At 42.1% G+C, this 26,705-nt stretch overlaps 1 protein-coding gene across 1 annotated transcript; it reads left to right on the top strand.

Annotated features, from left to right (window-relative positions):
• Positions 1-18,076: 18,076 nt before the first annotated feature.
• On the top strand, positions 18,077-20,880 carry LOC140741045 (cyclin-dependent kinase 5 activator 1-like). The gene has a single exon (XM_073070704.1). The coding sequence runs from the start codon at positions 19,009-19,011 to the stop codon at positions 19,915-19,917; it is 909 nt and encodes a 302-aa protein (XP_072926805.1). The 5' UTR covers positions 18,077-19,008; the 3' UTR covers positions 19,918-20,880.
• The last annotated feature ends 5,825 nt before the right edge of the window (positions 20,881-26,705 follow it).

Raw genomic sequence — 26,705 nt, 5'->3', positions numbered from 1 at the left:
CATGTGAAATATTGCATTATGTTGACACTTCCACAATTTAAGAAAATAAATTTCATCTTTGATCTGGTGCATTTTAAGAGTTTTTAATTATGTGAAAGCCTGTCAACTTGTATGGCATTCCTGTTGAGTTGGGAGTTTACTTATTATGCAGTGGTAATTTGTTTTAATTGATCTAAGGCAGGGTTCCCAACCTGGGGTCCAACCAGGCTTCATGGCATATAAAAAGATCATGAGCCCCTGATCTAGAGGAATGTGCTATCTTATACACAGTTCTTTTGTTGCTGTTCTACAGAGGTTTATTTTTCTGTTTCCGAATGACGGTTATCTTTACTCCACCATGATGCAAATTTGTTTTAATATATCCTTTGCAGTGTTTTCAATTCTATTTTTTAAAAAGCTTGTTTTAAATGAGTTGAGTTGGGTGAAGATTGTTTGAAGTTGTCATGTGCATGTTTATGTTTTTATGTTTTATGTTGGTGATTTGAAACTAGTATTATTTTGAAAAAGCCCTTTAATAGATTTTATGATGTTTTTATAAATCCTAGCCTTCATTCCCCATGTTTTCAGCGCCTGGTTTTAAAATATCTATGAAATTTATCAGTCTTGGTCACATGATATACCATTATCTAATGTAAATTTAATCCTAGAATTGTGCAGTGGGAAAATGTGCTGTTCAGTCTAACTTATTCTTACCGACCACTGAGCACCCTTTCAGATTAATCCCATCTCCCAGCACTTGGCTCAAGCCTTCTATGCTTAAAACAATTTAAGTGCTTATCTGCCCATTTAAATTTTGTCAGTGACTCAGCTTCATCCAGTCTATTCCAGGTAAGTGCCACTCTGGATGAAGAATATGACCATGTCTGGTCTAAATCTTTACCTTGATAAAATGTGCCTTTTATCTACTTCAGATGTGGTATGTTTGGTCTCCGTTAGTCTACCCTACGTTGATTGATTGAGGCCTCCTTTGGCCAGGCCCGACCATGGATGTTGTGTCCTTGTTGTCTAGATACACAAGCCTAGGCAGTACAATATGGAGGGTAACTTGTTGACCATGTAGCAGGCTACCCCTTTCCACGCATCTGAAGAACCCAAAGGAACGGCAGACGTAGGTGCAGTTTGGCACCAGCAGCATTGCAAGAGTTGCCCGTCAGGTTTGAACTCAACATAGGGCTGCTTTAGGGACTCCAATCCTGGATTCTTCTCTCGGAGTTTACTCCCAAAGCCTTTCCTGTGAGTGGGTATAGCTGCAAAGCAGCAGAGGTTTGAGACCAGATGCATTGTAACTTCTCCAGCTTCTCCTTGTAACTGAACTGCTGCAGTCCAGGCAAGATCCTGGTGAATGTCCTTTCAGATTGCTGCTAGCATTAGAAAACCTCAACATCTAATGTTAAGCAATTTTCAACTCAGCTTTTGAATAAATTACACATTATATTTAAGTATTCATCTGAAATGGAGAGAGAGATTTGCGAGTTTGAGGCAGATGTATGTCAATGGACCTCCTTTTGGATTTGTTTAGCAGGTACAACTGCAATTGACCATAAGATATAGGGGAAGGATCAGGCCATTTGGCCCATCATGTGTCTCCCCCATTCAGTTTTTGTTTCTCCTGCCTCCTCCCCATAATCCTTAACTTTCTTACAAATCAAGAACTTAGCATTCTCTACCTTAAAAATGACATGGCCTCTGGTTAAAGAGATTTCTTCTCATCACAGTTTTAAAGAGAATGTTACTTTATTTTGAGGCTGCGCCCTTGGATCCTAGATTTTCCTACCAATGGAAACATCCTCTCCATGTCCACTCCAAGCCTCTCAGTAGCTAGTAGATTACAATGAGATCTTCCCTCATCTTTCTGAACTCCAGATACAGGCCTAGAGACATCAAACACTTGTACATTAAGCTTTCTCTCTCGTTTCCTAAATTCATATCCTTCATGTGGGGACGTAAATTCTTGAACTGATGAATCTCATGGAAGCTTTAATTTTAACTAAAGTGAGGAAAGTTGGTAGAGTTCTATCTGATGCACAGATGGAAGGCATAATAGTACAGCAGGGACCCATGTTCAATCTTGTGCTTGAATGCAATTTTTACATTCCTTCTGGAAGTGTGGATTTCCCTCAGGTGTTCCATTTTCCTTCCACATAGACTTGCTGGCTAATGGGTTAATTGGTTATTGTGAATTACCATTACTGTAGGTTGGTAATAAATGAATTGGGGTTGGTGGGAGTAGGTAACTGAACATTAGAACAAAGGGGCTGATAAGATTGCTTTAAGTTGCAATATTACCATACTGCAAAATAATTAAGTTCACCAGATCTATTCTTTAGCCAGCACCAGTGCCAACATCATAAAAGAGGATTTGGCTACACTTGTGATTTTATGGTTGTGTGTAACCAGCAGTAATATTTTTGTGATGTATTCTGCCACCCACACTCCTCAAATGGAAGGAAAGCTTAATCTTGTCTTTCTATGGCATCACAAGTACTCTAGATTCCCCACAGTTCAAAATAATTAAACATATTCATTTTATTATAACTATAGTTAGGGGGGCAGACAGGCAATTCTGTGGATGCTGGAAAGAAACACGGATGGTAGTTTGCCACCCAGATGCCAGGGTGTGGGATGTTTCTGATCGCGTTCACAATATCCTGAAGTGGGAAGGAGAACAGCCAGAGGTTGTAGAACATATTGGTATCAATGACATAGGCAGGACCTCAAAGGTAGTAATCTCGGGATAGGAATAGAGTGCAGTGGAGGATAAATGCGTGGCTGAAAGATTGGAGTAGGGGGCAGAGATTCAGATTTCTGGATCATTGAGATCTCTTTTGGTGCAGGAATGACCTGTACAAAACGGATGGGTTAGACTTGAATCCCAGAGGGACCAATATCCTGGCAGGGAGGTTTGCTAAAGCTATTGAGAGTTTAAACTAGGATTGCTGGGGAGGGAGTTGGAACCAAACTGAAGAGACGGAGGAAGGGGTAATTGTCTCACAAATAGAGAAAGTTTGGAGACAGTGCTAGAGGGAGAATAGGCAGGTGATCGAATCAGAATAATGTTTATTACCACCGGCATGTGAGGTGAAATTGGTTAACTTCAGTTTAATGCAATACAGAGAGAAAATAATAATAATAAATAAAATAAAACAAACAAATCAATTGTGTATATTGAATAGATTATTTTAAAATGTGCAAAAACAGAAATACTGTATATTAAAAAAGGTGAGTAGTGTCCAAAACTTCGAAGTCCATTTAGGAATCGGGTGGCAGAGGGGAAGAAGCTGTTCCTGAATCGCTGAGTGTGTGCCTTCAGGCTTCTGTATCTCCTGCCTGATGGTAACAGTGAGAAAAGGACATGCCCTGGGTGCTGGAGGTCCTTAATAATGGATGCTGCTTTTCTGAGACACCACTCCCTAAAGATGTCCTGGGTATTTTGTAGGCTAGTGCCCAAGATGGAGCTGACTAGATTTACAGCCTTCTGCAGCTTCTTTGGGTCCTTTACCCCTCCATACTAGGCAATGATGCAGCCTGTCAGAATGCTCTCCACGGTACAACTGTAGAAGTTTTTGAGTATTTGTTAGCATGTCAAATCGCTTCAAACTCCTAATAAAGTGCAGCCATTATCTTGCCTTCATCAGTATTTTGGGACCAGGTTAGATTCTCAGAGATCTTGACACCCAGAAACTTGAAGCTGCTCACTCTCTCCACTTCTGATCCCTGTGAGGATTAGTATGTGTTCCTTCACCTTACCCTTCCTGAAGTCCACAATCAGCTCTTTCGTCTTACTAATGTGTGCCAAGCTGTTGCTGTGGCACCATTCCAGTAGCTGGCATATGCCCTCTCATCACCACCTGAGATTCTACCAACAATGGTAGTATCAATAACAAATTCGTAGATGGTATTTGAGCTATGCCTAGCCAGACAGTCGTGTATAAAGACAGTAGACCAGTGGGCTAAGCACACACCCCTGAGGTGTGCCAGTGTTGATTGTCAACGAGGAGGAGATGTTATAACCAATCCGCACAGACTGATGGTTTGAGATGTGTTGATATTAATGCAAGAGTATTATGAATAAAGCAGATGAGCTTAAAGTGTGGATCAGTACTTGGAGCTATGATGTTGTAGCCATTACAGAGATTTGGATGGCTCAGGGGTAGGAATGGTTACTTTGAGTGCCAGGCTTTAGATGTTTCAGAAAGGACAGGGAGGGGAGGGCAAAAGAGGTGGGGGCGTGGCACTGTTGATAAGAGAGTGGCATGGGGGGAGGAAGACATGGAGGGATTGTCTACTGAGTCTCTGGGTGGAAGTTAGGAACAGGAAGGGGTCAATAACTCTACTGGGTATTTTTTTATAGATCACCCAATAGTAACGGACATCAAGGAGCAGATAGGGAGGCAAATTCTGCAAAAGTGTAACAACAGTGTTGTCATGGTGGGAGATTTTAATTTCCCCAATATTGATTGGCATGCCCCTAGAACAAGGGATTTAGATGGAGTGGAGTTTGTTAGGTGTGTTCAGGAAGATTTCTTGACACAATATGTACAAACAGATAAGCCTACAAGAGGAGAGGCTGTATTTGATCTGGTATTGGGAAATGAACCTGGTACCTGGTCAGGTGTCAGATCTCTGTGAGAGAGCATTTTGGAGATAGTGATCCTTCGGGATCAATAAAGTATGTCTGTCTGTTGTATCCCCTTTACCACAACATTGGAGAGGGAGAGGAACAGCCAAGTTAGGAAAGCGTTTAATTGGAGTAAGGGGAAGTATGAGGCTATCAGGCAGGAACTTGGAAGCATAAATTGGGAACAGATGTTCTCAGGGAAATGTATGGAAAAAATGTGGCAAATGTTTAGGGGATTTTGCATGGAATTCTGCATAGGTACATTCCAATGAGACAGGGAAAGGATGGTAGGGTACAGGAACCATGGTGTACAAAGGCTGTTGTAAATCTAGTCAAGAAGAAAAGAAGAGCTTACAAAAGGTTCAAAAAACTAGGTAATGATGGCGATCTAGAAGATTATAAGGCTAGCAGGAAGGAGCTTAAGAAAGAAACTAGCAGAGCCAGAAGGGGCCATGAGAAGGCCTTGGCAAACAGGATTGAGGAAAACTCCAAGGCATTCTACAAGTATGTGAAGAGCAAGAGGATAAGATGTGAGCGAATAGGACCAATCAAGTGTGGCAATGGAAAAATGTGTATCAAACCAGAGGAGATAGTGGAGATACTTAATGGATACCTTGCTTCAGTATTCACTATGGAAAAGGATCTTGGCGATTGTAGGGATGACTTACAGCGAACTGAAAAGATTGAGCATATAGATATTAAGAAAGAGGGTGTGCTGCAGTTTTTGGAAAGCATCAAGTTGGATAAGTCACCGGGACCAGATGAGACATACCCCAAGCTACTGTGGGAGGTGAGGGAGAGACTGCTGAGCCTCTGGCGATGATCTTTGCATCATCAATGGGGATGGGAGAGGTTCCAGAGGATTGAAGGGTTGCAGATGTTGTTCCATTATTCAAGAAAGGGAGTAGAGATAGCCCAGGAAATTATAGACCAATGAATCTTACTTCAGTGGTTGGTAAGTTGATGGAGAAGATCCTTGGAGGCAGGATTTATGAACATTTGGAGAGGCATAATATGATTAGGAATAGTCAGAATGGCTTTGTCAAAGGCAGGTCGGTCCTTACAAGCCTGATTGAATTTTTTGAGGATGTGACTAAACATATTGATGAAGGTAGAGCAGTAGATGAAGTGTATATGGATTTCAGCAAGGCATTTGACAAGGTACCCCATGCAAGGCTTATTGAGAAAGTAAGGAGGCATGGGATCCAAGGGGACATTGCTTTGTGGATCCTGAACTGGCTTGCCCACAGAAGGCAAAGAGTGGTTGTAGATGGGTCATATTCTGCATGGAGGCCGGGGACCAGTGGTGTGCCTCAGGGATATGCTCTGGGTCCCCTGCTCTTTGTGATTTATATAAATGACCTGGATGAAGAAGTGGATGGATGGGTTAGTAAATTTGCTGATGACACAAAGGTTGGATGTGTTGTGGGTAGTTTGCAGGGCTGTCAGAGGTTAAAGCAGGACATTGATAGGATGCAAAACTGGACTAAGAAGTGGCAGATGGAGTTCAACCCAGATAAGTGTGAGGTGGTTCAGTTTGGTAGGTCAAGTATGATGGCAGAATAATGTATTAATGGTAAGACTCTTGGCAGTGTGTAGGATCAGAGGGATCTTGGGGCCTGAGTCCATAGGACACTCAAAGCTGCTGCGCAGGTTGACTTTCTGGTTAAGAAAGCATATGGTGTATTGGCCTTCATCAAGCGTAGGATAGATTTTAGGAGCCTAAAGGTAATGTTGCAGCTATATAGGACCCTGGTCAGACCCCACTTCGTGTCCTGTGCTCAGGTCTGGTTGCGGCACTTTAGGAAGGATGTGGAAACCATAGAAAGGGTGCAGCAGAGATTTACAAGGATGTTGCCTGGATTGGGGAGCATGGCTTATGAGAACAGGTTGAGTGAACTTGACCTTTTTTCCTTGGAGTGACAGAGGATGAGAGGTGTATAAGATGATGAGAAACACTGATCATATAGATAGAGGCTTTTTCCCAGGGCTGAAATGGCTAGAATGAGAGGGCACAATTTTAAGATGCTTGGAAGTAGGTACAGAAGAGATGTCATGGGTAAGTTTTTTAGGCAGAGAATGGTGAGTGTGTGGAATGGGCTGCCGGTAATGGTGGTGGAGGCGGATATGATAGGGCCTTTTAAGAGACTCCTGGATAGGTATACGGAGCTCAAAAAAATAGAGGGCTATGGGTAACCCTAGGTAATTTCTAAGGTAAGGACATGTTTGACACAGCTTTGTGGGCCGAAGGGCCTGCATTGTACTGTAGGTTTTCTATGTTTCTATGTATTTGTAGCTGTTGTATTTTAAGGGGAGATTAGAAATTCAGGGTACATTCTCACTGGAATGTAGTATCTTATGGGCAACGTTAGGTTTATAAAATTGAGGTGATTGATCAGGTATTAAATGCTTTTCCAGAGTCTGGAACTAGAAAATGCCTATTTAAAGTGAAGAGAAATATTGGAAGAGGAGTTTGGGCAAGGCGGTGAATATCCAACTTGAGCTGCTGGAGGATTTGGAGGTGTATACAGTCACAACGTTTAAAAAGTGTTTGGGTAGAAAATAGGATAAAGTCCAAATTTGAGCACCCCCAGGAAAGGGTTGGTAATATGTTGGCGCCCCTGCAGTCGTGGCAAGGCGTCCCCTCGGTTAATGGTAAGGATTTATGGTATTAAAAAAATGTTTGGGAACCCTGCCCTAACGCAGCCCTCGCTGAGGTTCCGGCGTCACTTATGGGTTGGCTGGGTAGGAGTGGATTTCCTTACGGGAAGGATGTTGTAAAAATCATCACCAATAATCTCGTTTCACTGTTATTAAGACAGTTTATTTTATATTTACGAGAATGATTTTGTGATTGAAAGGGTATGAGGGGCGTTTAACGGCTCTGGGCCTGTACTCGCTGGAATTCAGAAGAATAAGGAGGGATCTTATTGAAACTATCGAATATTGAAAGGCCTAAATAGAGTGGACATTGGTAGGATATTTCTTAAATGGGAGAGTCAAGGACCAGAGGGACGTCCATTTCGAACAGAGACGAGGAATTTTTTTAGACTGAGGTCGGTAAATCTGTGAAATTCGTTGCCATAGGCGGTTGTGGAGGCCAAGTCATTGAGTATATTTAAAGCAGAGGTTGATGGATTCCTGATTCGTAAGAGTGTCAACGGTTACGGGGAGAAGGCAGGAGAATGGGGTTGAGAGGGATAATTAATCAGCCACATGGAATAGCGGAGCAGACTCGGTGGGCTGAATGACTCAATCAGAATCAGGTTTAATATCCCCGGCATATGTCGTGAAATTTGACTTTACGGTAGCAGTACAATGAACTACATGATAAACGCAGAGAATATTACAGTGTGTGTGTAAATGTGTGTATGTATATATGTACAGTATAATTCACTCACTATCTCTCGCTCTCTGATGGCAGAAGGGAAGAAGCTGTTCCTGAATCGTTCTGATTGTGTGTCTTTGGGCTTCTGTACCTCCTTCCTGATGCTAACAATGAGAACAGGGCATGTCCTCCTGTGTCTTATTATCAAGCATACACTACATTTTAAGTATCAATAGACATATTGCGGCAAACTTTTATGGGAAAGTCTGCCTCACATACACCACCAGCAAGCACCGTGCCCAAGGTGATCATTTAAATTAGGAGCCTTTGCAGGGTATCGATCCGAAACGTCCACGATTCCTTTCCTCCTAGGGATGCTGCGCGCCCCAGTTCCTCTAGAAGTTTGTTCGTGGTTTCGAGATGAGGGATTGAGTTGTTATTCCTGCGGTAGCCAGCGGATGGCCTCTTTGCATGAAATCCACACAAAGTGCTTTTACCCAGCAAAATGGGATCCAAGCTCGATCTGACAATCTAAACCACTATCTATATTAAAATCGGGATGAAGCGGGTCTAATATAAGTAATAGACACGATAAATTCTGCAGATGCTGTAACACTAAAGCAACACACACAAAATTCTGGAAGAACTCAACGGGTCTGTGCACCATCTACGGAAGTGAATAGTACCAATATCAATTATAAAAAATCATGCACGAAATCGATTAAAAGGCTAAAAACACGAAGTTCTCTCAGTTGCCAGCTAATGCATTGTTTAAAAAAGTTTGGAGAATCAGTAAACCTGTTTTAATAAAGCAGCTGATGGGAAAAATGTCCCTATTATCCCCTAAAATCGGGAGAGGACAAGCGGCTCTCGGGGTTTTGTAAAACGGGAGCGGCGATCTTCGTTTATTTATTTAAAAATGCAAATTACGTTATTTTTTTCTGATTCCTTTGTTTTCCTGTGACTAAATGAGCCGATTGCCAGTGAGTGCATTGTTCCCCAAGCTGTCAGAGAGGCTGCAGAGAGAATTATAATTTTGCTTGATTATATTCGCTGGCTCATCTCCATACTGAACGAAAATGTGCTGAGTGGGCGTGGGGCGGAGCCAATTATTAACCCATGATGTGTCTGAATTAACCTCAGGACATTCCTCTTCAAGATGTTATCTCATGTTGCTGAAGTTAGCAGTGGGCAGAAAACCACGTGAAAAGTCCTAGTCTGAAGTTCCACTTTAGAAGCGTGTTCGAAGCTCTGAAGCCGCGCAGACTTAAAATGGCCAATTAACTGCTGATAATTTCCATAATTATTTATTTTCGGTTATTCTTGTAAAGATAGGTTCAAAACCAACTTCCTCAATTGACCTAAATGCTATTTAAAATCAGTATCTGATGTGGGCATCTTTAAACATCTAATCGTGTCTTGTTTATAATTAATCAAAAATAATCATAATAAATCAACCAAGAATTAAGACATTTTGCACATTATTTTCACTTGTAATCTTGTGGGATTACAAATATTTGGAGAATGGTGCAAAGTGATTCTCCAATCAAAATATTATAATATTTTGAAATAATTATACACTAGGCTAGAAATTGACGGGGACATGTTCCAATAAAGCACCAGATCAAAACGCCAAATTAAAAGAGCAAAACATGAAACCCTTTTATCTAATCACTGTCAGTTTAACCTAGAACGTGCAATATTCTTGCACACATGACCATGTTAAATGATTATAAATATAACATCTGGAAAACTTTCATTTTGTGAGTTCTTTCCTGGAGACAGGTAGACTTCACTGCTGCCAAGGTATGTGGCTTGAACTTTGAGAGTAAATCTAATATGCACGCAAATTAATAGGCAAAAAAACTTTGCATTTATATAATCCCTCTCTGAACCCATGATTACAGAAAACGAGGCATGAGTTTTATATGCTGTAAAGTTAGATCGTTCATCACCTGGAATGCTATTTTAATGATATTTGCTGAGAAATAAATATTGATCAGAATACAGTGGCGGAGTGGTCCTCTTAAATGATGTTATGGTATCTTTTGCATTGATCTCAAAGGCAAACGTGATCTCTTTTAATTCAACCTGAAAAGCAAGAATGAAACAATCATCTGTAGCAGAATGTATCTCCAGCATTTGGAAGGTAACTGCCCCGCAAACGCAATAACTAACATTCAGGGAATATAATCAATAACTGTCTTTACTACGAACTGCAGATTTCACGATTCAGAATAAACACTCTGAACAGAGTGTGTGGTGTGTTACAGTTTATAATGTGATCGGATCGTCGTCCTGAAATTGCTTTGGATGGAAAAGGGCGGATGTTTAAATGCATGTTAAATCAAAGCAAGGTTTTAGTCAGTTTAATGTACATCATTGATGACATTCAAGTCAAAAGATAAGTGAAGATATCTCTGCTATTTCAATAAATACTGAATTCTGTAGTTGGTGCAGTTGCACAGGACTCATTAGGAGTAATTACAATATGGTCAATCATTTAGGTAACTTGACTTGCCAGAATTACTTCTGGGATTGCGAGATTGAACTGTAAAGAAAGATTCGATTGATTCAGGAGAGTTGAGATGAGAGGAAATCTAATAAAGGCCTTCAATATTCTGACAGGACTGCACTGGCTAGATGCAGGAAGAATGTTCCTGATGGCCAAGGAGTCCAGGAGCAAACTAAAAGGAAAAGCTATGCAGGAATGAGATGACATCAAAACAATAAACATATTCACAAACGACCAGATGTTTTTCTTGAGGCTAAGAAGATCCAGGAATTATGATGAGAAAGCAGAAAAAAAAGTCCTGAATGTAGATAACCATCCTTGATCAATTGATTGAGTGAGCAGGTTTTGAATGGCCTACTCTTGCTATGGTTTAATGAGTTTCAAGAGAAGAGATTCACCATATCACCACTGTCTAATGCCAACATTAGGATATGTGTGTTGAAGCTTGCATATACCTGCAGTATTATCTTGATGGTGTAGAGATATTAGAACTTAAGTTAAATGTGCTGAATTCTATATGCAAGTGTACAAAACGGGCATGTATTTATATCATAATTTTCAGAAGCTTAAGATATTCCAAAATATTGTGCTTGTGAGGGTTAGGATAAGGCACTGCCCTTTGTCTTAGACTATCTTCTGCTTCTGAAACATACAGCTTTGTGCAGAATAATAATTAAAATTTTTAACCAAATCTCACACTCTTTGAAGCTGCTGAACACTTCCTAAGGAGAGGATGTCACTAAAGTCCAGCTACTCAGTTATTTTATGTTAATGTGTGAATAGGTTCATTTTCCTTTTAGTTGCTTTTCCTGGCGTGATCCCAGTTATTTCTTTTTTTTTTAATCTACCCTTGAAATTTCACAATCAGATGGCATTTGATTGGTGCTACTGTTATTATTTTCACCTCTTGATGAGCACAAGGACTGAGGTTGGCTGAGGTCAAAGATTACATTGACACAATTTACAGCGTTAAGCAAGTGGCAAAGATGAATTATTGCACTCTTCCTCAACAACACCACTCAACACATGGTAGTTTAGGCTCGAGCATTTGTTCATCTTCTGAGGTACAACTCACACCAAACAAAAGAGAGCAGCCATCCACAAGGCTTCTCTTCTTCTCTCTCCCAATGGGCTAGAAGGTACAAAAGCAGCAAAGCAAAGTCAGCTTCTATCCCATTATCAGACTCTTGAACAGACATCATACACAATAAGATGAATTCTTGGCCTCACAATCTACCTCGTCATGATCTAGCATTTTATTGTTTACCTGCATGGTACTTCCTCTGTAGCCATTACACTTTATTTGACATTGTTATTGTTTTACCTTGTTCTACCTCAATGCACTGTGCAATGATCTGATCTCTATAAACCCTATGCAAGACAAGCTTTTCACTGTATCTTGGTACATGTGACAATAATAAGTCCTATTCTGACAGAAGAGAGCATCCAGTCACAGGGAAGAGAGAGTGCCTTTGCTACAATGCAGTACTGCAGAAGACCTTCGCAGGGATGGACAGATCAACAATCCAAACTACATCTATGGGCCACTCATGAGAAATGCATTTAATTTTGTTTAAACTATTCAGAAAAATGTACAGTTTCAGACCCGACCCCACCAGTACAGCACCAGTGTTACACAATGACGGACTCATCCCCACTGGTACTGTACCGCAGTGTACAGTGACAGACCCATCCCCTCTGGTCCTGTACTTTACCGTACAGTGACAGACCTGGTCCCAGTACTGTACCCCAGTATTATACAATGACAGACCTCTTCCTACCAGTACCATAACCTGTGCTATACAATGACATTTGTTCCCCCCCCCAGCTGTTATCCAGTGACAAACTGTCCTCACAGTAATTCAGAAGTTTCAGATAATCAGCCATTCAAATTTTCTATATCATCATTGCATCATTCATTTTGTTTTCCTTCTCCCTTTTATTCTGGTATTTCAGTTGCATTCATCTCATCCTGCATGCATGTCCACCAGACTTACGTTGACCTCTCAGCCAGCACCACAGTCATCAGTCTCTACTAGTCTCCACCTGATCAGGACCTTTCCTATTACTCTCTTGGCTCCATCCCTTTTAGCAAACAATTTTTTTTATTTTTAAACTCTCCCAGTTCTGAGAGGTCCCCTACCTGAACCATTCATTCTCTTCCACCCTTACAGGTGTTGCACTTGTGGCCACTTAACAAGATAAGAACCAACGGCATTACAGGAAAGATGCCAGCATGGATAGAGCATTGGTTGATTGGCAGGAGGCAAAGTGTAGGAATAACAAGTCTTTTTCTGATTGGCTCCTGGTGACTAGAGATTATTTGCAGGGGTTGGTGTTGGGACCTATTCTTTTTATGGTACATGTCAATAATTTTGATGATGGAATTGGTAGCTTTGTGGCCAAGTTTGAAAAAGATACGAAGATAGGTGAAAGGGCAGGTAGTGTTGAGGAAGCAGTGAGTCTGCAGAAGGACAGACAGATGAGGAGAATGGGCAGAGAAGCAGCAGATGGAATACAGTGTCAGGAAGTATATTGTTGTGCACTTTGGTAGAAGGAATAAAGCCATAGACTATTTTCTAAATGAAGAAAAAGTTCAAAAATCTGAGGAACTGGGAGTCCTCAAGCAGTTTTAGGTTAATTTGCAGTTTGAGTCGGTGGTGAGGAAGACAAATGCAATGTTAACATTCATTTCGAGAGTACTAGAATATAAAAGCAATGATGTAATGCTGAAGCTATATAAGGTACTGTTGAGGATTGTGAGCAGTTTTGGGCCCCTTATCTAAGAAAGGATGTGCTGATGTTGGAGAGGGTTCAGAAGAGGGTCAATAGACTGATTCCAGGACTGAAAGGGTTATCATATGAGGAGCGTTTGATGGCTCTGAGCCCGTACTTGCTGGAACTTAGAAGAATGAGGGTGGATCTGACTGAAAGCTATTGAATGTTGAAAGGCCCATAGTGGTGGAGTCTAGGACCAGAGGGCACAGCCTCAGAATAGAGGGACAACCATTTAGAATGGAGAAGAGGAGAACTTTCTTTAGTCAGAGGGTGGTGAATCTGTGGAATTTGTTGCCACGGGCATCTGTGGGGGCCAGGTCATTGGGTGTATTTAAGACAGAGGTCAATACATTCTTGATTAGTCAGGGCATGAAAGCTTATGGGGAAAAGGCAGGAGAATGGGGTTGAGAGGGAAAATGGATCAGCCATGATGAAATGGTGGAACAGACTTGATGAGCTGAATGGCCTAATTCTGCTTCCATGTCTCATGGTCTTATTGATTTTATTTCCAGTATTTTCTGTTTGATTTCAGATTTCTATCATCTGTGGTACGTTACACTACATTTATCTGTTTTGATTTAATGAACGCTAATGTAATGCCAAAATATACTCTGTGGGATTGGGTCTGATATTGGGAACCAAATTGAGAGTGGAGTGAATAGCTGTGTGGCCGAAAGGCTGCAAAGTACACACAGATTGGGGGAAAGGTAACTGGGTGCAGTTCCAGATAAATGAACCCTAAGAGGGGAACTCAGGATTGGGACCTGACCTGCAAACCAGTAGATCTTCAGTTCATTTTCTACAGTGCCTTGCAAAAGTATTCAGCCCCCAACACTTTGTTCATGTAAATGAGTATTATAACTAGGATTTGGATCAATTTAACTGAAAATTTTTGTTTGTGAATCACATGCTCTTTTTTCACAGTAGCGCCCCCATACACAGAGAAAATTGTAAAGCTCAGCAGTTCAAAAGTATTCATCCCCTTTAACTCTGTACTTAGTTGAACCCCCTCTTGCAGCTAGTAGTCTTTTTGGATAAGTCTCTATTAGCTTTGCACAATGTGATGGAGCAAAATTTGCCCATTCTTCCTTGCAAAATTGTTCAAGCTGTGCCAGGTTATTTGAGGAGTGGTGGTGAACAGCAATCTTGAGGTCTTGCCAGAGATTTTCAGTCAGGTTAAGTTCAGGACTCTGACTGGGCCACTCAAGGATATCAATTTTCTGCATTTGAAGCCACTGCATGGTTGCTCTGTCAGTGGGCTTTTGGTCATTGCCCTGCTGAAAGATGAACTTCCTCCCTAGTTTAAGATGGAGGCTAGCAGGTTTTATTCCTGGATATCTCTGTATTTAGCAGCATTCATCTTCCCATCAATCCCAACCAGATTTCCAGTCCCTGCTGTTGTAAAGCATCCCCATAGCATGACTCTACCTCCACTACTCTTAGCAGTAGGGATGGTGCTACCTGGCTGATGTGCACTATTAGATTTACACCACATATGCTGCTTATTGTTGAGGCCACAAAGTTCCACTTTAGTCTCATCTGACCACAAGACCTTCTTCAACATCTTTACAGTATCTTCTAAGTGACACTTTGCAAAGTCTTTACGGGCAAGGAAATGCTTTTTTAAAGACAGAGCTTTTTCCTTGCCACTCTTTCTTAAATACCCTTTTTGTGCAAGACCTCGGAGATTGTGAAGCCACGAACTTCATCTCCAGTTACAACCACTGGCTTCTGCAGCTCACTCAGAGTGACTGTTGGTGTCAGTGTAGCTTCTCTTAGAAGGACACTACTGTGGCTGACAAGTGAAGTCAGAGCCAAAGTAAAAGCAAAAGAGAGGGCATATAAGGAAGCCAAAGCTAGTGGGAAGATAGAGGATTGGGAAGCTTTTAAAAACCTGCAGAAGGAAACTAAGAATTTCATGAGGAAGGAAAAGATGAATTATGAAAGGAAGCTGGCCACTAATATCAAAGAAGACACTAAAAGCTTTTTTAAGTATATAAAGGATAAAAGAGAGTTGAGGGTAGATATAGGACCAATAGATAATGATGCTGGAGATATTGTAATGAGAGACATAGAGATGGCAGAGGAACTGAATACGTAATTTGCATCAGTCTTCACAGTGGAAGACATCTGCAGTATACTGGACATTCAGGAATGTCAGGGAAGTAAAGCATGTGCAGTGAAAATTATGACTGAGAAGGTGCTCAGGAAGCTTAATGGTCTGAGGGTGGATAAATCTCCTGGACCTGATGGAATGCACCCTGGGGTTCTGAAGGAAGTACCTGGAGAGATTGTGGAGGCATTAGCAATGATCTTTCAAGAATCGGTAGATTCTGGCATTGTACCAGATGACTGGAAAATTGTAAATGTTACTCCACTATTTAAGAATGGTGGGAGGCAGCAGAAAGGAAACTATAGATCTATTAAACTGACATCAGTGGTTGGGAAGTTACTGGAATCGACTGTTAGGGATGAGATTATGGAGTACCTGGAGGCACATGACAAGATAGGCCAAATCCAGCATGGTTTTCTGAAAGGAAAATCCTGTCTGAATAACCTACTGCAATTTTTTGAGGAGATTACAAGCAGGGTAGACAAAAGGAGATGCAGTAGATGTGGTGTACTTGGATTTTCAGAAGGCCTTTGACAAGGCTGCTTAGCAAGATAAGAGCCCATGGAATTACAGGGGAGTTACTAGCATGGGTGGAGCATTGGTTGATCGGAAGAAAATAGAAAGTGGGAATAAAGGGATCCTATTCTGGCTGGCTGCTGGTACCAATGGAGTTCCACAGGGGTCAGTGTTGGGACTACTGCTTTTTACGATGTACGTCAATGATTTGGACTATGGGATTAATGGATTTGCGGCTAAATTTGCTGATGGTACCAAGATAGGTGGAGGAACGGGTAGTGTTGAGGAAACAGAGCACCTACAGAAAGACTTAGATAGTTTAGGGGAATAGGCAAAGAAGAGGCAAATGAAATACAATGTTGGAAAGTGTATGGTCATGCATTTTAATGGAATAAATAAACCGGCAGACTATTATTTAGATGGGGAGAGAATTCAAAATGCAGAGATGCAAAGGGACTTGGGAGTCCTTGTACAGGATACCCTAAAGGTTAACCTCCAGGTTCAGTCAGTAGTGAAGAAGGTAAATGCAATGTTGGCATTCATTTCTGGAGGTATAGAATACAAGAGCAGGGATGTGATGTTGAGGCTCTATAAGGTACGCGTGAGACTACACTTGGAATATTGTGTGCAGTTCTGAGCTCCTTATTTTAGAAAGGATATACTGACATTGGAGAGGGTTCAGAGAAGATTCATGAGAATGATTCCAAGAATGAAGGGTTACCGTATGAGGAACATCTGGCAGCTCTTGGGCTGTATTCCCTGGAGTTCAGAAGAATGAGGGGGATCTCATAGAAATACTCCAAATGTTAAAAGGCCTGAACAGATCAGATATTGCCAAGTTATTTCCCATGGTAGGGGAGTCCAGGACAAGAGGGCACGACTTCAGGATTGAAGGACTTCCATTTAGCACAGAGATGCAGAGAAATTACTTTAGTCAGAGGGTGGTAAATCTGTGGAATTTGTTGCCACGAGCAGCTGTGGAGACCAAGTAAATAGGTGCAAAAAACGGCAGAGATAGATAAGTTCTTGATTAGCCAGGGCATCAAAGGGTATGGGGAGAAGGCAGGGGAGTGGGGATGACTAGAAGAATTGGATCAGCCATGATTGAATGGCAGAGCAGACTCGATGGGCCAAATGCTCCTATATCTTATGGTCCTATGGTCTTAAGTGCAATTCTTCTCCAGCAACTAGGTTTAGAGGAACAGCCTGACCTTGGCAGTGTGGTTGTGGTTTCATATTTTTTCCACTTTTTCATGAGCTCTGAGGTATGTTCAGTGCCTTTGAGATGCTCTTATACCGTTCCCTCAGATTTGTGCTTCTCTATTATCATTTCCCTGACTTGTCTTGAATGCTCTTTTGTCTTCATTTTGGTTTGGTCTGTTGAAAATCTACCTTACTGTTTACCTTACAGAGAGAGGAGCTATTTATTCAGGTGATCCTCCAATTTTCTACATCAACAAATTGGATGAGTTGGTAAGGCAATATACAGTATTGCACCTGAGGAAAGGGTAGTGATTACAAAGGGGATGAATATTTTTTCAGCCTCAGAATTTTGGTTTTTTAATTTTCAGTAAATTGTTGGCAAGTTTTAGAATACTTCATTTGATTTGACATGATGCACAACGTTTTGTAGATAAGCTCAAACTCCTACTTCAGTATATTTAAAAATTTGAAAATGAGACAGTAAAATGTGAAAATAGTTGTGGGGGCCGAATATCTTTTCAAGATCCGGTGTCAGTAATACCAACCTGGAATCCACTAATTGCGAAACAATTGTCTCACGCATCAGAACCCACTTACAGCTTCATTTGCCTAAATTATTGGGCAATCTCTGGAGCTGGATAGACGTGAGAAAGTAGAGATCGTAAACTTATCATTTTGCACTGTAGATGCAGCTCTTGTCTGCATTTTATTCCCCCTTCCTTCTCCCCCACCCCTGAATGAGGAAGCTCCATGATAGATTGGTATTATTTGAAGACCATTTTCTCACTTGAGTGTTTTCAATGAACGCATACAAAAATGGGAAAAGCAAATCAGTCCGGCAAAGGAAGGGTTTGTATTTTCATATGGTGCCTTTGACAATGTCAACGTGGCCCCAAAATGCTTCCGATCTCGATCTGCAAGCACCTGTCGCAACGTAGGAAGAATGTCAGTCAGTTCACGCCCGACCCATAAACATCAAGCACAGTCTTCAGGTTCCGGGTGATGGGTAATCACCAGGCGGGAGCCGACCGGAGCATCGTGCGCTCTCGGCGTCCTCAGTTACTCCCGAAGTACCTCTTTCCGGGAGGATTTACTCCTTTGGTCATCTACTGGGCGCCCACATCAGAATTTACAACCTCAGCCGAGTTAATGGGCACGGCTGGAATGGTAGCGAAAGGGTTAAATTGCAAACGCTCCTCCTCGTTGTATGTTGGGTAGGGTGTTGTGACTGGCGCGGTAGAAAGGAGGCGGAGAATCAAAGCGAAGAGAGTGCGAAAAAAAAACCATTTGTCAGTGAGGAAGCAGCAGTTTCAGGGCGGGAGAGGGAGGGGGAAACGAGGAGAAAGGCCGCTGGGTCCCGAGCTCACCTTCTCACCCAATTCCAGAGGAAGAACTTCAACATGCAGCCGCTCGCCTAGAGGAAACACGGGCACACTCTCCATCCCTCGAGGGCAGATACTGGTCCAGCAGGGAGAGCAGAAGCCGTAAACACTGGGCCGGGCTGTGTCACATCTTGCCCGCCCTCCTTCAAAAAATACCGAAAAGGAGGCAGAAAGCTGATGTTCGCCTGACTCCGGGACACATCCAGAGGTCCTGCCGGTTAATTGCAGCAGGGCACGCCTCCTCTATCACGAAGATACATCGCCAATAAACACAGTACATCAGGCGCGGCGCCTCCAACCCACAGGAGACCTGCTCTTCCCAGAAGCTGCAGAGGGTCTGGAGAAGCCTGATGTTTGCTTTTGGCACCGAAATCGAACGCGCTGCGGTGCCCATCTGCAAGGTCCGGAGAGGAGGATCTCCATCCTCTGCCCAGACAGAGTGAACTCCGCCAAAGCACTTGCAGCTTCATCCAGCGGCGACGCCATACAAAGGAACACGGCCATCCTCCCAGCTCCTCTCGTCCTCAGCCCCGCCAGCCACATCTCCGGGCAGCCATGGGCACCGTTCTCTCTCTGTCGCCCAGCTACAGGAAGGCGGCTCTCTTCGATGATGGTTCGGGCACGGTGGGTCAGTACACAGCCGTGCAGAACAGCAAGAATTCCAAGGACAAGAACCTCAAGCGCCACTCCATCATCTCCGTGCTGCCCTGGAAGCGCATCGTGGCCGTCTCCACAAAGAAGAAGAACTCCAAGAAGGTCAACCCGAACAACTACCAGAACAACGTCACCCACCTCAACAACGAGAACTTGAAAAAGTCACTCTCCTGCGCCAACCTCTCCACCTTCGCCCAGACCCAAGCCCCGGCCCAGCGTATTAACCAACTGCCCAGCAGCAAGAACACCGTCTCCTCGGTAAAGAAAACGCCCCACGGGACGTCCGGTAGCTCCAGCTCTCCCAAGAGGGTCATTGTCCAGGCTTCCACCAGTGAGCTGCTGAAGTGCCTGAGCGAGTTCCTCTGCCGCAGATGCTACCGCCTCAAGCACCTGTCGCCCACCGACCCGGTGCTGTGGCTGCGCAGTGTGGACCGCTCGCTGCTGCTCCAGGGTTGGCAGGATCAGGGCTTCATCACGCCGGCTAACGTGGTCTTTGTTTACATGCTGTGCCGGGACGTGATTTCCTCGGAGGTAGCCACCGAGCACGAACTGCAAGCCACCCTCCTGACCTGCCTCTACCTGTCCTACTCCTACATGGGCAACGAGATCTCCTACCCGCTCAAACCTTTTCTAGTGGAGAGCTGTAAAGAGGCTTTCTGGGACCGCTGTCTCAGTATAATCAACGCCATGAGTGCGAAAATGTTGCAAATTAATGCGGATCCTCACTTCTTTACTCAGGTCTTCGCTGACCTAAAGAACGAGAGCGGCCAAGACGAGCGAAGCAGGATACTGATAGGGTTGGACCGGTGATGGTCTGCCGGCGCTTCCAAGACTCACCGATACATCTGCCGAGACAGCTCGATTTACTTGAGTGTGTACCCTTTTTGTTCTTTTGTTCCATTGGGGTCTAGTACAAAAGATATTTATTCCATGCTGCTAAAACTGTTTAGAACAAATATAAAATCGGTCCTGCAAAAAACGGCATGTTTCTCTCTCTCTCTCTCTCGCTCTCTGCCTCTCTCTCTCTCTCTCTCTCTCTCTCTCTCTCTCTCTCTCTCTCTCTCTCTCTCTCTCTCACTCTCTCTCTCTCTCTCTCTCTCTCTCTCTCTCTCTCTCTCGCTCTCTCTCTCGCTCCAGTGGTATTGTGCATGCAATCTATCGGTGTCCCTGACATCATTTTAGTACAACTGACTCTCACAACAAGAACGCCACTTGTCATGGAAACAAAAACCCTAAGGAAAATGTCAAGTATTTGGACTTTTTTTTTGGGGGGGAGGAGGGGGTTAAACATTTCAAATAAGTATTTATCAATATGGAGTCTAGGGTTAGGGAGGTTTTTTTGCCGTTTTCGGATGCACGTGTCTGTTTTTCTCTGAATCAGGGGATTGCGAAGTCTGCAAAAGATGTGCCATTTTCACAGGAAGTCTGTCAGATATGGGCTTCAGTTGTACATTCTGGAAGTGCTGATATATGAAGATGTTTCCAGTGCAATTTGTTATTTAAAAACAAGTGAAAATCTCTGTTGACCAAACGGTGTTATTTGGTGTGTGTGTGTGTGTGTGTGTGTGTGTGTGTGTGTGTGTGTGTGTGTGTGTGTGTGTGTGTGTGTGTGTGTGTGTGTGTGTGTGTGTGTGTGTGTGTGTGTGTGTGTGTGTGAATTTAAGGATATTGGTGTCACAATGCTGTAAACAGCGACAGCTGTATTTTACGTTGAAATTTTTTTAATTTTTATTTATTTTTGTACTGTGATGAATAAACTGCACTGATCATTCATGACCGTTTGAGCCTGCGAGTATTTTTTAAGGCAACAGAATGAGATTTTAAAACACTATTGAACCTTCGCCTTTCATTGCTGATCTGCGTGATGTTCAGATTATTGAGGCAAAATATTTGCACTATTGATCGAGACCCGAGTTCAAGTCCCAGCATGGCAGCTGGTGAATTTCATACATCTTGATTTTTGTTTTGTAGAAGGTTAGTCTCATTAATTTTAACAATGAATCTACTGAAAGGTCATCTATCCAGAAATGAAATCTGTCAACATTAACCAATGTGGTTTCCGTGACTCTTGACTCCTCGGTCTCGATCAACGTTCAAGTCGATAAATAACAACCGTCACAGTGGTTCAGCAGGTTGTCCCGCTGCCTCACTACCCCGGTGATGCAGGTTCAATGCTGAGCTCCACTGCACTTTGTACACAGTTTGCATGTCTCCTCTGTGACCATTTCGATCCCCTAGGGCTGCATTGGATGGTAGATTAATTGATCATTGTAAATTACCCCAGTGTCTCTGGCTGGCACAATAATCTGAGGAGATGGATAAAGAAAGTGTTAAAGAATGGATTACATCGAAATAAGGGAAAGAATTGGATTAATTACAGAGCCAGGATATATATGATGGGCAGAATCATCGCCCCTGCCCTTAGGAAAAAATCAAACAATGAAACTAGTCAGATTTATTGTCATTTCACTACAGGATTGTCAGCCCATATGTCTCATCATCAATCTGTGCATCATCAAACCTCTTGTGCTTTTATGTAAACTCACTAATGACTAGATTGCAATGAGCCAAAGGCTCTTTGGGAAAATAATTATGATTTCGTTGTTAGTATAATCCACTTGTAGCAGAAGTTTCAAGTTATATTCTGTACTAAGTTACCACTGTATTCTATTATGCACCACAGAAATCCAGAATTGGAAGGAAGTGTTGACATGTTGTTACATGACAATCGATGAATTTCCTGAAGTTTTGGTTCTTGCAGGTTTATATTTGGTTGAGAATACAAAGTAATAACAACCTACCAAAGCAAGGTGATGTGAAAATTCTGAATCATGGGGGGCTGGATACTTTACTCTGTGTTTATAATTTTATGGATTGGCATCATCTTCATTCACACCTTCCCCTTTTTCTATAATCTGTACAACATGAAATAGACATCACCAATAACAAGGAGATCCTCATCCTCTTCCTCCCCCTCTCTCCTTCCTCTTTCCCTCTCCCTCCCCTCTCTCCCTCCATCTCCCTCCCTCCCTCTCTCTGCTTAAATGGAAATTGTAAAAATAAGTTACTGCAGATGCTGGGAGTCTGAAATAAGTTGAATGTGAAATAAAAGTATTTAACAAGTTGAGAGGTGTTTGTGGGGACAGAAACAGAGTTTGGGAATGTGAAAATTTTATTATTAAGAGAAAATAATGTTGAAAAGACAGTTATCCAGCATATTTTCAATTCTGCACATATGAAAAATGTATTTATTTTGTTCTGATTATAATGTTATTGAACAAAAATATTACTTTTTCAACCCATGGGTTCATTTTCTTTGCTTGTGAGACCAGAAAAGGATAGATTAAAAAAAAGGAATTATGAGTAATCTCCTCAGAAACTTACAACTTTTATAAAATCATATTTAATGCCAATACTTAGGTTCCATTAATGACTGACAGGGGATCTTCTGTGCATAAAGGTTGGCTTTTAGAAGAGCTGGAGAGGAAACACGTAAAACCAGAAACTGCTGGAAATTCACATCTGGTCAGTTGACGTCTCTGGAGAGATAAACAGAGTTAAGATTTCAGGTAAAAGACTTTGTCAGTATGGCTACCACAGATGATGCTGGCCTGCCAAGTGTTTCAAATATTTTCTGTTTTTATTTCAGATTTCCAGCATTTGCAGGTTTTTGATTTACCAGCAGCTAAGATGGTTGGCGCCACAGAACTGGCCAGGGGAGTTGATAGAACCATGGCAGTTGATAGAAAGAAAACAAAAATGTTGTTAAATTGATATAGAACTTTACACAAAAGGTGCAAAAACATGCAACACAAAATAAGGTATAATTTATATGTGATTTTTAATAACATTGGATCTATATTGACTTCATATCCAGTCAGAATTGACAGGACAACATTTCTTTGTTGACATTACGGATTATCTATGATACCTTCTTCCTTGCAGATAGCGCAGCATTAATAATTGGCTCTATCTTGTCACTAAATGCACGATCGTGAGATTGGTTGAGAAACAGAAATGGAAAATATTCTAAAATTTATTTATGGTGTTTGTTCTGATATGAGAATTAAAATAAGCCCTTGGGCCATTGTCACTGAATTGTGGTTGGAACAGATAAAATGTACTGACCTCACTATCCTTCATATGAACATCCAACAAAATCAATTCTGTTCTTGGGAAAATCTAAATACAAAATAATTGATTAAGTGTAAGGTAAATACTGAACATGAGATTAAAAACTGTAAACCAAATTTTGTGTACACTTTGGCAAGTGAAGCAGCCTCTGTGGAGAGAGAGAGTTAACATATTGTGGGGATCACCCATTGGGCATTTCAGTACTTCATATGCAATTCATTGCTTGTTAACTGTTTTGGAACATAATGTGAGTATGAGCAGGTGATTTTGTAAAGCAAATTCTTATTATTTCTCAGAGGCGAAGAGGAGGCGGAACATAATCAATAAGAGTTCCTGTTCTTTTTGTGACCAACATATGTATGTGTGAATGTCAGGTTAAAGTAAGTTCATTCCTAATGAAAGGTTGTAGCTGATTCCATCTCCACAAATCCTGCCTGATGCATTGATAACTTTCTGTGTTTCTGGTTTTATCTTATAAGACAAGGGATTCAGTTGAATTTTCCAGTCATTGGTAAAGAGTTATTTCTCATCCCTAGGCCTTGAAGTAAACTGCTCACGAAAGTTATGTAAGTTCTATTATGACATTTCCATTTTTTTCCAATGATTTTCATTCAGATACAATCTGTAGGTGACTCATGTCATCTAAATAAGAATCCTGGTTGAAGACTCCTCACTATCATCTGGAGCATTTAAAAAAAACATTATTTTTGTATAATTTTTAAATTGCATTTTCAAACTAGACTCCTCACCATTGATGAAATCTTCAAAAGGTGATGCCTCAAAGAGGCAATATTCATCATTAAAGACCCCCACCATCCAGGACATGCCCATGTCTCATTGCTACCATCAGGGAGGAAGTACAAGAGCCTTAAGATACACACTCAAAGATTCAGGAACAGCATCTTCCCCTCATCAGGTCTCAGAATGGTGCATGAACTCATGAACACTACCTCACTATTTGGCTCTCTTATTGAACTAGGTATTTATTTTATATATATATATATTCTTATTGTAACTTACAGTAATTTTTTTGCCTTGCACTGTACTGCTGCCACAAAACAACACATTTAGAAAAATAGAAACATAGAAAACCTACAGTACAATACAGGCCCTTCAGCCCACAATCCTGTGCTGAATATGTACTTACTTTAGAAATTACCCAGGGTTACCCGTAGCCCTCTATTTTTCTAAACTCCATGTACCTATCCAGGAATCTCTTAAAAGACCCTATCGTATCCACCTCCACCACCGTTGCCGGCAGCCCATTCCATGCCCTCACCACTCTCTGTGTAAAAAAACTTACCCCTGACATCTTCTCTGTACCTACTTCCAAGCACCTCAAAACTGTGCCCTCTCCTGTCAGCCATTTCAGCCCTGGAAAAAGCCTCTGACTATCCACACTATCAATGCCTCTCATCATCTTATACACCTCTATCAGGTCACCTCTCATCCTCTGTCGCTCCAAGGAGAAAAGGCCAAGTTCATTCAATCTATTCTCATAAGGCATGCTCCCCAATCCAGCCAACATCCTTGTAAATCTCCTCTGCACCCTTTCTATGGCTTCCACATCCTTCCTGTAGTGAGGTGGCCAGAACTGAGCACAGTACTCCAAGTGGGGTCTGAGCAGGGTCCTATATAGCTATAACATTACCTCTCGGCTCTTAAACTCAATCCCACAGTTGATGAAAGCCAATACACCATATGCCTTCTTAACCACACAGTCAACCTGTGCAGCAGTTTTGAGTGTCCTATGGACTCGGACCTCAAGATCCCTCTGATCCTCCACACTGCCAAGTGTCTTACCATTAATACTATATTCTGCCATCATATTTGACCTACCAAAATGAACAACTTCACACTTATCTGGGTTGAACTCCATCTGCCACTTCTCAGCCCAGTTTTGCATCCTATCAATGTCCCGCTGTAACCTCTGACAGCCCTCCACACTATCCACAACACCCCCAACCTTTGTGTCATCAGCAAATTTACTAACCCATCCCTCCACTTCCACATCTACGTCATTTATAAAATCATGAAGAGAAGGGGTCCCAGAACAGATCCCTGAGGCACACCACAGGTCACCGACCTCCATGCAGAATATGACCCATCTACAACCACTCCTTGCCTTCTGTGGGCAAGTCAATTCTGGATCCACAAAGCAAGACCCCCTTGGATCCCATGCCTCCTTACTTTCTTAATACGTCTTCCATGGGGTACCTTATCAAATGCCTTGCTGAAATCCATATACATTACATCTACTGCTCTACCTTCATCAACGAGTTTAGTCACATCCTCAAAAAATTCAATCAGGCTCATAAGGCACGACCTGCCTTTGACAAAGCCATTCTGACTATTCCTAATCATGTCATGCCTCTCCAAATGTTCATAAATCCTGCCTCTCAGGATCTTCTCCATCAACTTACCAACCACTGAAGTAAGACTCACTGGTCTATAATTTTCTGGGCTATCCCTACTCCCTTTCTTGAATAAGGCAACAACACCTGCAACCCTCCAATCCCCACTGATGATGTAAAGATCATTGCCAGAGTCTCAGCAATCTCCTCCCTCGCCTCCCACAGTAGCCAGGGGTACATCTCATCTGGTCCAACTTGATGCTTTCCAAAAACTTCAGCACGTCCTCTTGTCTATATGCTCAAGCGTTCAATCTGCTGTAAGTCATCTCTACAATCGCCAAGATCCTTTTCCGTAGTGAATACTGAAGCAAAGTATTCATTAAGTAGCTCTGCTATCTCCTTCAGTTCCATACACACTTTTTCACTGTCACACTTGATTGGTCCTATTCTCTCACATCTTATCCTCTTGCTCTTCACATACTTGTAGAATGCTTTAGGTTTTTTCTTAATCCTGTCCGCCAAGGCCTTCTCATGGCCCCTTCTGGCTCTCCTAATTTCATTCTTAAGCTCTTTCCTGCTAGCCTTATAATCTTCCAGATCTCTATCATTACCTAATTTTTTTATCCTTTTGTAAGCTTTTTTCTTCTTCTTGACTAGATTTTCAACAGCCTTTGTACACCATGGTTCCTGTACCCTACCATCCTTTCCCTGTCTTATTGGAACGTACCTATGCAGAACGCCACACAAATATCCCCTGAACATTTGCCACATTTCTGCCATACATTTCCCTGAGAATGTTCCCAATTTATGCTTCCAAGTTCCTGCCTGATAGCTTCATATTTCCCCTTAATCCAATTAAATGCTTTCCTAACTTGTCTGCTCCTATCACTCTCCAATGCTATGGTAAAGGAGATAGAATTGTGATCACTATCTCCAAAATTCTCTCCCACTGAGAGATCTGACACCTGACCAGGTTCATTTCCCAATACCAGATCAAGTACAGCCTCTCCTCTTGTAGGCTTATCTACACATTATATCAGGAAACCTTCTTAAACACACCTAACAAACTCCACCCCATTTAAACACCTCGCTCTAGGGAGATGCCAATCA

Source organism: Hemitrygon akajei, chromosome 18 (assembly GCF_048418815.1).
Source record: "Hemitrygon akajei chromosome 18, sHemAka1.3, whole genome shotgun sequence".
NCBI classification, from domain to species: domain Eukaryota; kingdom Metazoa; phylum Chordata; class Chondrichthyes; order Myliobatiformes; family Dasyatidae; genus Hemitrygon; species Hemitrygon akajei.
Note: the sequence above shows the minus strand (reverse complement) of the source record. Positions and strands in the feature narration are given on the sequence as shown.